The sequence below is a fragment of the Crocodylus porosus genome, unplaced genomic scaffold (assembly GCF_001723895.1).
Source record: "Crocodylus porosus isolate Cpor-Errol unplaced genomic scaffold, CroPor_comp1, whole genome shotgun sequence".
NCBI lineage: Eukaryota > Metazoa > Chordata > Crocodylia > Crocodylidae > Crocodylus > Crocodylus porosus.
This window is the reverse complement of record NW_017728915.1, coordinates 16,130,770-16,142,940: the sequence shown is the minus strand read 5'-3', so window position 1 is coordinate 16,142,940 and position 12,171 is coordinate 16,130,770. Positions and strand designations below refer to the sequence as shown.

Below are 12,171 nucleotides of genomic sequence, written 5' to 3'. Positions count from 1 at the left end.
AATGTTCATTGCTGACTCCACATGCCTGTTGCTATGGAAACAGTATTAATTAGATTTGAAAGAAACATGTAGATCAAGAAGGTAAGGGGGTTGGTTTTAAGCAAATCTGTCTTAAAACACTGGTACTAGTATACTAAGTTTTTGTTTAGACTCTGAGGCTTTTCTGCTCTTATTTTTGTTTGCTACTTTTAAGGAAGTAAACTTAAAATAATTTAACAAGATTTTAAACTGTGCTGCAAATTTTGAAAAACTAGAGTACAAGCAAGAGGTGTTTAAGAGCAAACATTGTATATGTACGCATTGGGCCACATCTCACTAACAGTTTTACATGGAAATTTCCATTCACTTCACTGATGAGCTCTTCCTAAAAATTGCTGACTTGGAAAGAAACTTGGTTTTGAGTGAAGTATTATATAGGCTTAATGGGAATTTTTCTTATTTAAGTGTGCCTAATAAGGCCCTTAAATTATAAGGAACTAAAATCAGTTCTTTGCATTGATTACCAGCATTATAAACTATATGTTTAGAATGTCCAGACAGATGCCACCAATCTTACTCCTTGAATGTTTTCTCATTTTGTGAATAGTTACCTTGTTTTTGGTGGGGCTGCTTGAGGAGGGAGATACCACTTGTTGCAAATAAGGGTGAAAGAATTTGGTGAAAAGAATTGTGTGTTGATCTTTTTCTGTTACTTGTATGAATATATTATGATTTACTTATACATTTTAAAGGCATGTTGGGCAGACATAAAAAATAGGGCAGTTTTGCAAAGAAATGTCTATCTAAATAAAGAATATTCTTTTTGAACGTTAGCAATATAATACTTGGAAGCCTTATTTTATGGCATTTGATTGGGAGTAATAGTTTGAGGGGTAGAGGAAAATTCAGACATTGTTTTACTTTAAACAGCCAAGTTTTAAATAGGATTTTATGTTTCTCACTTTACCAGTAATTCAATAGTACATGATGCTGTTCAATAGTTATTAAAGGATTGTAAAGGAAAATCAAAGAGTTAATTTGTCCAAATATTATGCATCTATAGTTGACATCCTGCTGCATTACTAGCTCCGCACCACCCGCTTCAGTCTCAGAAGTGTTCTATACATCTCTCTGTGTGATCTGCTTCAACACTGGGCTGGAGAGAAGCTTTTAACAAACTTTTGCTACCTTTCCTCCCAGTTCTGATTGCTAGGATGAACTCTCCCTTCCACCTGCAATTGTGTAACGTGCCAGTGGCAACTGGAGCTACTACTCAAATGGAAACATAACATAAAAGAATTTGACGTATTGTTATCTTCTTTACAAGTTTTTAAATAGCTTAAAAAAAAAAAAAAAAAAAAAGGGGGGTGAGCCGGGGCCACGTGACCAGCCAGCTCTGCAGAGCATTAGCAGTGCTCTGTAGCCCCCAGTGTGGGCACTACTGCTTCAGAGTTTTTGTTACGCTAAATACAAAGTAATAAGGGTTGAAAGGAGTGTAGTGCCTCATTCCCCAAGGCAAAGGATGCTTTTTGTCTGCATATTTACCGTAAGTTACAAAATATACTTTTCTCAGGCAAAACTGCATTAATTTAGCTGAAGCATTGTTTACCTAATTCTGTTTCTCCACAGAGCTCATCCTGCAAAGCAAGCCCTGGAAGGGATCTGCTGACAGCTTGTGGAAAGGAGTTAAAGTGATTGTGGCAAACAACAAACCTCTGCAGGATCAGAAATATCAATCAGTCTAGTAAAACATGCACGGAGCTGTTGACGAATAGCGAATGGCTGTGGGGAGGAGGGCTCTTCCTTTGCATTTATATTAATAGCTAAACTTACGGTTCAGGGGAAGTAAGAACACAGAATGTGAGTTACTCTGTTGTAGCCCTTGGTCCTGTGTGGTATAGCTACATCTGAGACGAGGCAAAAAGTCCTCAAAGAAGGATAGACTGATCTTCATCTTGTGATTACTGGACGGAAGAAAGAAATAAAAGCCAAACTGGAATAAAATGCCAGCTAAAGGCAAATACTTCTTTAATGACAATGAAGACTGCAAGATAACAGACCCACTTTACGGGAAGTACTGCTACACAAGTCAACAGCAACCACTTCTGCTGCTGCTGCTCTTCATTGCAATTACTTTCTGCACTACACTAATTATTATTTTTTTTGTTAAACATGTAAGTTGAATCACTTATTCTTGCTTTGTACGGTGTTGTGTGATTGAAGGAATGTGTATCAAAACTCACAAACTTGCTAGAGACATATTTCATTGAACTAACTCCTTGTTTCAGTATAGTAGGAGTTGTGAAATTAAATGAAGAACCAAGGAACACTAGAGATGGAGAGTGTCCAACAGCCCCCCCTCCTCAAAAATAAATTCTTGAGTGTCAGTTGGAAATTTATGGAAAACAATTGTTAGTATGTGTGTGTATTTTTTAAAAGTACATACAGAAACTTTGTGGTGGTGAAATTAAGTTAGCTGAGAGTGAGATCATGTTATCATGGGTGAGATCCATGTTTAGGAATAGATTAGGGAGTTGCTGTCTGTGGTGATTAGTTTTTAGCATGATACACTTTCTGTCTGGGACATGAGTTTTTGCGTAAATATTTGCTGTCCAGTTATGCAAACAGGTATACTTTTTAGGAGAACCAAATTCAGTACTGGTGAGATGAGAAAGGAAGCAGAAATAATTAAGCTAGTCAGTCTCCTTGCCGCCTTTTAATGCTGTTGTCCAAATACAGGTTGAACCAATTCTTCAGGAATACAGATGTTATAGACTGGCATCTGCGGGGGAATGTTTATCCTAAACTTTGCTAGTTCAATTTTCTTCCCTCTCGGTATTTACAAATAGGAGTTGCAACTGGCATAAGCCATCAAGCCCACTCGTGAATGTTTTTCAGAAGTGGTCCTCTTCAATCAGCAGAGGTGCTCAGCCCTGTAGTAGCTCATGCCTAAGTTTTAATTGAAGTCCCCAGTTCAGTTCTTATCCAAGAGAATCACAGTGGCTTAATTTTTTTCTGCTAAATATATTATAAACAATATTTTACCAGAACTAGAGGTTCAAAATGATTTTAGACTAACAGGTGCATGTATACACATTATCACATAAAGTTTAGAGGAATGTATATTTTTTTCTTTCAGCCTTACAAGGAATTTTCCTTTTTCTGGGATATTTGTTACATGCACAGACCTCTGTATCTGTCTGAAAAGTACATCTACTTTCATTTTTATAGAAATAGCCCATTCACTTCAGTGTAATATGATGGTGATGATGACACAATTGATGATGACTGTATTGATGACATTTAGCATTTTTACACTTGTACTGATTTTCCTCTTTAATAACATGTCTTGCTTGTTTGTTTGCTTGTTTTTATCAGGAAGCACATCATCATCTTGCTTTTGTTATTACAGTATGTATTACGCTAGTAATATTTGCAATCGTCTACTTGCTTGTATGCATTGAATCCTTATTTAGAAGATGGCTGAAATTATTTGGAATTTTGATTTGGATCTGCTTCCTAACCATAGGATATGTGTCTATTTTTGATGCTGAAGGTCACCATTCATTCTGTGCATGGGAACAGGTACGTGCTTCCTGTTTGTTCATATACTGACATTTAGAAATGATACCTACCAATAGTTTATATTTTCTTACAATTGACATTACATAATATTTATTGTTTAGTTTCAGGTTAGCTACATCCCTTAATCAGTTCTGTTGTTATTGGATTGTTAAGGTGACACTTTTTTTTTTAACTTTGGACCTGATCTTGCAAAGACATATGCAAGTGCTAACCACAGACTTGTTGTACTACGCTGGAACAGTGTGTAAAGTAAAAAATCTGCTTCAACCTTGCAGCCTTTTATTTTTAATGGAATTTTATTTTCCTTCAAGCAGTCTAAATTGATTATTTGCCGTGAATGCATCTTCGTTATTAGCGTGCTAGGAAAAAAATGAACGTAAGAAGGTTTTTTGAAAAAAGCTGGGTGTGCTCAAAGGAAAATGTTTTCCAATCCAATACAGAGGTGAAGGGAACAATAAGAACTAATGACACATCCTGGCATTGCTGGGTGTGGCTGAAACTGATTACTTGGTATCTGTAATCTGAAGACTGGCAATTTTATGATGCCAAAAATATGTGTAGGAAACTCCTCCTTGGCTCTGATTAATGTAAGCAAGAGAGTTTTTAATGAAATAAAAATTACTTTTAAGTGTACAGACTCCTGTCTCCCTCCCACTTCCAAATGAAGAAAATTAGAAATGTATTAGACAATAAAAATCTGTTTTGCATTCTGGCTGCAACCTGGCATTATGTTTGCTGTAAACTTCAGCTACTGTCACTATACATAGTTTAAGATATCTAGCTTTATTGTTAAAACTTATGTCTTTCTTGCTGAGCTCCACTCTTCTGAGTCTTGACATTTGGAATCTATTTAGTAGTGAAACCAATTAAAAATTTTGGGGGAAACGTCTCACTTTAGATGTATGACAAAGCAGAATTCGGTCATTTAACCAAATGCAAGGTTCTTCAAATATATTTTTGCTCATTTAACCAAAACAGTTGTCTCATTTAAAACTGCGGGATATTATGTGAGCTAATATCTTTAAGCTTGTTTTCTAAAATTGAGACAGTATAGTAGTAAGTCAGTTGGAACAGTGAATTTTTGCCATTTGCCTCAGGGCTTGACTAAATAATGGCATATATCTGTCCCTTGAACAAGTGAGCCACCTCATTAAAAACATGTTGCTGGCATGATTGCATCTTCATTGGAGCTTTTGTAAAATAGATCATTTGTGGTTCATACTTCCAAGCAGAATAGCTCTACTGGCAATTTTATTTTAACAGGAGACCAGGTTTGAAACCCCCATTAAGAAAGGAAGCTTATACCTGAAGCAACAGTTGTCTGGCCTTGAACTTTATTGGAAAATCTGGGTGGAGACACTTGCAGTGTATCTGACATAAAAGTGTGATTTATAGGTTCTATATACAGGGAAATCAGGGTCTGTAAAGTAATCTATAGGTATGGATTTACATAATTGGTCTTGGTCTTAATAGCTCTTATTTGAATCGTCATAGTGTGACAGGCCATTGTGCATTTTGTGATATCTAGCTATGCATTTTAAATTTGTGTTCATGTGCAGCAGTGATTGTTCCGTTGTGTTGACACCAAGAAAGACTGTTTGGTTTTAGGATCAATAAAATGTTGAATAAATGTGCACGCAGGATATGATGGCATTAATATTGGACTGCTGATTTGCAGCACTTGAGAAATTTGAAGTCCAGCCAGATATTTCTGTCCTTGCTTTGTACTGTCCCTGGTATATAATTCTTATGTCACTTCATTCATCTGGTCTGCAAGCAGCCATAGGCATTACATATATGGAAACTCCTCTTTCTCCCCCCTCCCCAAAATGGTATTTTACTATAAATTTGGCGTGCTCCCATGCCGAGCCCAGCACATGCCCAGAAGAGGAAGGGCATTAGTTGCACCTGGCTTTCCCAGCGTCTATAGATCAGACGCCTTTATAGGGCTTTTTTGGCACTTTGCATTTATCTAATAGCTGATTGAATTGGCTATTAGATAAAAGCACCAAAAAGCCCTGTTGAAGCTCCTGATCTATACAGAAGATGTGGAGCTGAGCTGAAGTAACATACTGCTGCTTCCAGTAAAGTTTCCAGTGGTTTGTTGGAGTTTTTTTTCCCACATCTGCCAGTGTCCTATATGCTCAACCAAAGAAGAACTGCGGAAGTTAAGGATGAAGTGCCAACTTTAAACAACTGTCTCGGTGATGTATTTATGTTTAACCTTTGCCCAATGCCGTCATAGCTTTTATGGATATAGTTTCCCTTGTGATCTGAATTGTTCAAGAGTATTCAGCTTAAAGAAATGTAAGAAGGTTGGTCTTATTTTTGCTCTGTAGTGACTGGCAGGTACCTGATAACAGGGTTTTTTTTTCCCTTTTCCTTTTTAAAGGTGCCATTCTTTCTATTCGTAATATTTGCTGTTTATACCATGCTACCTTTTGGGATGTTAGAGGCTATTATAATCAGCATCCTTTCTGCGGTTTCCCACATTATAGCCCTAAGCATTGCGGCATCTCGTGTTCTACCATGTAAAGAGTCCATTGTATTTCAGGTAAGGAAATGCTGGTTGTTTGAATATTCAAATATCTTGGATAATATTTTCATTAGAGATGGGCACAGATTGCAAAGTTCAGATACAGGTCCAAAATTCCATGTTCTGAGCTCTTGGTTTGGGTCCACATCCTATTTGTATGCTTCTCTTTAAGGAAGTTACAAATGATGTCCACTGGTAAATATTCGCTTTTCATATATAGTTCACCTATGCATTGTGACCAAATTAAGGAGACTGGAAAGAAATGTGCAAAAGATTTAAAAGAATCTGCATTAGCAATACGTAAAAACTGGAAGGGGGGCATTACCAAAAATATTCAAGACTTACATGTACAATACTGAATGAATGATATTTGTATGGTAGGGAATGCTCCAGCAACACATCTGGATTTTTGAGACAAATGCATGAGAATCATAATTCTATTTCAAGTGAAGGATCAGCTTATAGTAATAACGATTGTATAAGGTTTAAAAGCTTTTTGATGAAAAAGACAAATTTTCAACTTCATATGTAGCTGAACTTCATTGATTCCATGATTTTAGGAGCTCATTATGCTGTAGCCTTTATGCAAGATTTCATATGAAAAAAGTCCTTAGTTGCTTAAATTACTTGCTAGGAATGTATACACACATCTTAAGTTGACTTAACTTACTTAAATCACCTTATTTTGACTTAAGCCACATCAGAGTGTACACATGTATAGCTCCTTGACATAGCAGCAGCCATCTTGTTAGCCCTCCCCTGCAGTAGCCCTGGTTACCAGGGCTGTGGCTGGGAGGCTGGGCTGTCCCACCCCTGACCTTGTCACTCAGGGCCACCCAGCCCCTCCTTCTAGTCTCTTAAAGGGACTGCCTCACCACTGGCTGCCTCTTACTCAGTACAGGGATGGACTTAGCTGGGGGGTGGGGGCCTTCATGCTGCATGTGCCTTTAAGAGCCTGAGCACATGGCAGGAATGTGGCTTCAGGCAGTGCAGGTGGTAGAATAAGGAAGTGATTGCCCCAGAGGCTCTTGGGGCATAAGAGTGTTGGAACAAGTTAAGTCATCTTAAGTTGGCTTAGCTTACACATGTACTTTAAGTTGACTTAGAGTCTACTTAAATAATCTGACTCAAGATAATACATGTTGGAGATGTATTATCTTGTGCTGCATTTAAGTCTATTGTGCGCCAAATATGTGTGTATGCTTTGGTTAAGTTGACTTTAAAAAGTTATGTTGACTTAACCGTCAGAAAGTTAGTGCGTGTGTGTATGCACTGTCGGGCCACATCCATGTAAGCATGGATGTTTATTTCCTCGGGGACGAGAAGCAGTGGCACACCTTATGCCACTGCTACTTGTCCCTGGGGAATGCCTGTGCCACGCATGCTCTGGCGTGCAGCAGGTTACCCCAGGTGGAGTAGAGGAGGCTGGGGCTAGCGATTGTGCTGGCCCGAGCAGCCTTACCTGGGATACTGGGGGCCGGGGAAGCTGCAGTTGCAATACTCCTGCAGCTGGGAGCCTGCCGGCAGTTGGAGCATAGCTCTGGCCAGCAAGGTGCTGGTTTTGGGCAGCATGTGCTGCTACCATGTGCGCCATCTTGCTTTTTTTCGGTGTGGGTTTTTTTGACCCTGGGATCTCCTGGGTTCAACCCCCCCACGTGCTGCAATGTAGCAGTGTGGAGAATGCCTTAATGCATGGAGTGTGGCATCGCTGTGCTCATCTGGACGTGGCCTACGAGGACAAGTAGATCTAATGTAATTCCTTTTCTGAATGAGTGAGTGTTTTCATTAATGGCTGGGACAAATATACCGTGTCCTATTAAACAGAGTGCTTTACTTTTTGTGATAATTTTATCTTGGTCACAATGAAGGACTAGGGAGTTTGGCATATGTGCTGCACTCATGCTGTGTACTTCTAAAAAGAAATTTCAGATTGTTGAACGGGTGTGACAGTTTCTCAGTGCCCTACTGGATTTATGTAGTACATTGCCCTTTCCTTTGCTCCTCCTCTTCTACCACAATAGACTTACCTGCTGTATGCAGCTCTCCAAGCTGCCGGGTTGTGCTCCTTGCTGCCTATGTGCTGCGCTGTGGCTATGCGCATGCACGGGGCATTTATTGGCCATGTTATTGGCCATGTCAGGCCAATTTCCAGTGCAGTCAGTTTTCTTTATATCAGCGCCAATCCGATACCGATGTATCGGTGCACCTTATTCTTATTTGATTGTCAGTCTGGTGTTAGCTAACAGTAGCTTTGCTAGGATTATCTATGAATCTTTCTTGTTTTATGATCATGTTTAGAAAAAATAGGTTTTTCAGTTGTCATGCATCAGGAGGAAACTTTAATTACTAGTACAGTGACCCAAGAGCTGTATTCTTTTGACTATTTCATTATCTAGACAACATACCATTTATGTTTTACAGTCAGCTCCACTTGAAAGGTAAATTAAGCCCTTGTGTGAGGCCTCCATTTGGATTATTTTCAGTTTTTAAGGGGAAGAGGAAGATCCATTTGATCTGTAAGGAAGAATTTTGATTAGATGTTTCCTGCGCTCAATCTTTTTTTTTTTCCCCCTAGGTAGTGAAGCACTTGAGACTGATACAGATTTTCCATGAATGAGAGGAGGACTGTTAGGTCAGGCAAAGGCATTTTGGCAATTATTGGCTCTAAGACAAGACTTCTTAATCATTTTGTATATTTTAGGCAGGTGCGGGCAATTATTTTGCATGGAGGGCCACTTACTGGGCTTTGGCAAGCCATTGAAGGCTGCATACTAGGCCACCAGGGCCAGATAAATATTAATTTTCTAAACTTTTTAGGGGCCCCGTGGGCTGGATAGAATGGCCTGGTGGGCTGCATCTGGCCTGTGGGTTGCATTTTTCCCACTCCTAATCTTAAGGCACAATGTAGAAAAAAAGCTAACCATGATTTCCTATAATGATGATAGGTGTGCTTTCAAAATCAGGGATGTTTGAGAGTGCTGACCTCACCTTTTGAAACTGGTTTGATGATAGTGTTACTTTTTAAATTCCCTTGGTACTTTACATGGTTTAATCATTATCATGCTTTTTCCCTTTTGTATTGTACATCACTAACACCAACCACATTTGCATCAGTGCTTTAAGAAATTTTAACAAATTTGGGGTACCCTATCAAAGAGTGAAAGCACGCATCAGTTGATCCATTCCCAGCCAGCCCTCCTTTCCATTCCAAGGCCAAGAAGCTAATTTTTCTTTCCTGTTACAGTTTTGGAATAACGGCCGTGAAATGTATGCCTACAGCTAGAAATGATCACTCTCCTGCAATCAAAAGAGCAGGGGGGAAAAAAAGATAAATCTGAATTTGTTTCAGCATAATCTTGACAGACTAAACTGTTAGCACCAGTCCCTTCCCCTTGGAGGAAAAGAAACAGAAAACTTTTACTGCATCTGTTTGATCAAGTTCCAGATTTAAAAAGAGAGTGAATGTCAACCTGATCTTTGGGAAGGTGAAGGAAGAGGTTTGTGTTCTCTAAACTAAATGCTTGAGTCTGGAGAAAAAAAATCAGGCATTTTCTAACAGCAAATGGTATGTACCAACAGCACCTTACCAGGGCATTTTCACAACCACTTGGCTAGCACTACCACTTGTCTATCCTGCTGCTTTTAAAAAAGATAAAAAGCTAGAATAAGGAGTTCACCCTCAGTGATTCATGGATAGCATATTTTTTATATGTACATGTCATATCTCTTTAAACGAGATACCTCTCAATGACCTTACTTCCTTTCCAGATGAATGTTTGTGGTAAAGTGAGGTCACTGCTTTTTCTAACATTTGATATTCATTCCATTGTTAGCAGTAGATATGTTTTCAATGCACTAATCACAGTCCAGAGCAATCTCTGTAGATTAAAAGCTCCCTTAGTAACTAAACTCGGGGTTATTCCAGACAGTTTCTCTACAAGCAGTTAGCTTGCATCTTCAGAGTGATTTTGAGCATCTTGGTTCTTACAGTCCATAGGTTCACAGGTTTGAGACTTATAACACCATTTGCAAATCATGTGAAATTTATCATCTTTAAAAAAGTGTGAGAGAACAAGTACCTCAGAATTGTGGCATGTGGGGGTAAAGATGAAAGGGAGATAAAGATGATAAGACTGTTCAAGCTCTATATGATAGCTGGGTAAATGTATATTATTTATGTATGATTGTTTAGTTTTACAAATTAATCTGATTTGCATGCTAGAGAAAACGTGGAAAATAACTCACAGGTATTCCCATCTTCATATTTGATATATCAGTGTTAAAGACAGACCTGCTGGAGGCAGAGGGTATATTTTTAGAAACATTAATTGATGTAAATGATAACCAGCAGATCAAAAAAGTCAAACCTGGCCTGTCTACTACTTTTCCCCAACCCTGCTATGAGGAAGGGGGTTTGTGCAAGGGGAGGGGAGGGAAAAAAATATTACTACTTGATTTCTTTTAAAAGTCCTAGAAGAATGATTGCTACACAACCTGCACATTTCTAAATAACAGTGAAAATTGACAAGGCTTTGGCTAATTTCACACTTCTTTCTTGGCAAATAACAAGCAGTATTGGAGCTGCTCTTTGGTCAGCAGTGCAGCAGTTTATCCTAGTAAAGGTGACCAAAGATGATCTTCACAAACATAAGGACTAGATGTATATTTTTTAAATGACTTCCTAAATTCTGCAGAAATTCATGGCTTAGCTTTCAGTTTCAGGTATGGGGCAAAGTTTTTCCCACTTGCTGGGGATGAGTAAATTTTCAAGATCAGCTAACTGGATTTCACCCATCCAAGAGATTGTATCCCACAAAATAGATTGCTTATTGGCTGCTTTAATTAGTTCTTTGTTCAGTTTTCTTCTAGATAAGCCAATTCATCTTTGATCTTTAGATGTTTCTGTTAAAAGGTATAATCTTAATTTACTTGAATCATGATATATATATTTTGAATTTCCAACAAAATGCATGTTAGTCATTTTAATTTCTTAATTGCCTCAATTTTCTGATCCTAGTTCTTAAATCATGCCCATTTCTAACAAGCTCCTATGTTGTCTACACATTTCAGCAAAAAAAATCCTTATATATAATTTGCTTTATTTTTTCTGGTATGTTCCAATTATTCATGTTGCATAATTTTAACATTTAACTACTCTGGTATTGCTCCGAGTTTAGGTAACACCTTTCTTAGAAAGGCCTAATTAATATGTATAAAGGTCTGTGCTGGGAGACCATAAGGAGTGTGGGTCTTCATTTACAAGGGAGCTTACAAGAGAAGGTTACAAAAACAGATACACACATACTGAAAAAAGTAAAACTGCTATAACCTGTCCTGGAGATTTGCTTACGTACTGATCAAACACAGGATTAACCTGGTATTGTGAGATGGATTCATCTGAGAGATGAAAGTCAAGGTGCACACTTTCATTCATGCTCCTAAGTGCATGGTCACATTTGCTTATGTCTGCCAGTAAGCAGGTAGTATTATCTGTCTCCCTTTCTTCATGCTTCTCGCATCAAAACGCATATGCCAATATGTTGGAGCAGAACTGTTCTTCTCTTTAGTGTTTGTTTTAATTAGATAGTGTCCACCAGCTGTTAGAATCACATTGGGTAAAGCAGTTTTTGATCTAATGTTGATTCTAATAAGCATTAACAAAGTAAGAAATCTGTGTGGAATTACATCCAGAAATCTGTATGGTTTTGGTATTTGGTTGTATTTTACTCATTGACTTGGATAGCTAGAAGAAAAACATATATATACACATAAATTATGGTTTAAGACTTTGATTCCAATAAGCATCTCTCTGGTTTTAGGCACTAATGAGTGGAAGGCACTAGTGAGTGGAAGAAAACACAAACTTCAGGATTTTGGGGTTCAATTTGAGGTTTTAATTCTAATATCAGCTGTTAAAATTCTATTAAGCAGGGGTCTAATTAACAGGTGGACACTAACTCAGTGAAACAATTCGAACCTGCTCCCTGTCCCAGAGCTGGCTATTCCAAGGGGTTCCTCTATAGATTCATTTAATAAAGAGCCTAAACCTACCTTCTTTAGGTTGTGGGTAA

The 12,171-nt window shown here is 38.2% G+C and overlaps 1 protein-coding gene across 2 annotated transcripts in view; it reads left to right on the top strand.

Moving 5' to 3' along the window:
* Positions 1–458: 458 nt before the first annotated feature.
* ADCY7 (adenylate cyclase 7) overlaps positions 459–12,171 on the top strand; it is a 66,159-nt gene continuing 54,446 nt past the window's right edge. For both annotated transcript variants that reach the window (XM_019535743.1, XM_019535742.1), the window contains exons 1-3: positions 459–2,153; positions 3,358–3,564; positions 5,957–6,118. In XM_019535743.1, the coding sequence (XP_019391288.1) occupies positions 1,983–2,153; positions 3,358–3,564; positions 5,957–6,118 (540 nt within the window). In that variant the 5' untranslated portion in view covers positions 459–1,982. The remainder of the gene's footprint in view (positions 2,154–3,357; positions 3,565–5,956; positions 6,119–12,171) is intronic.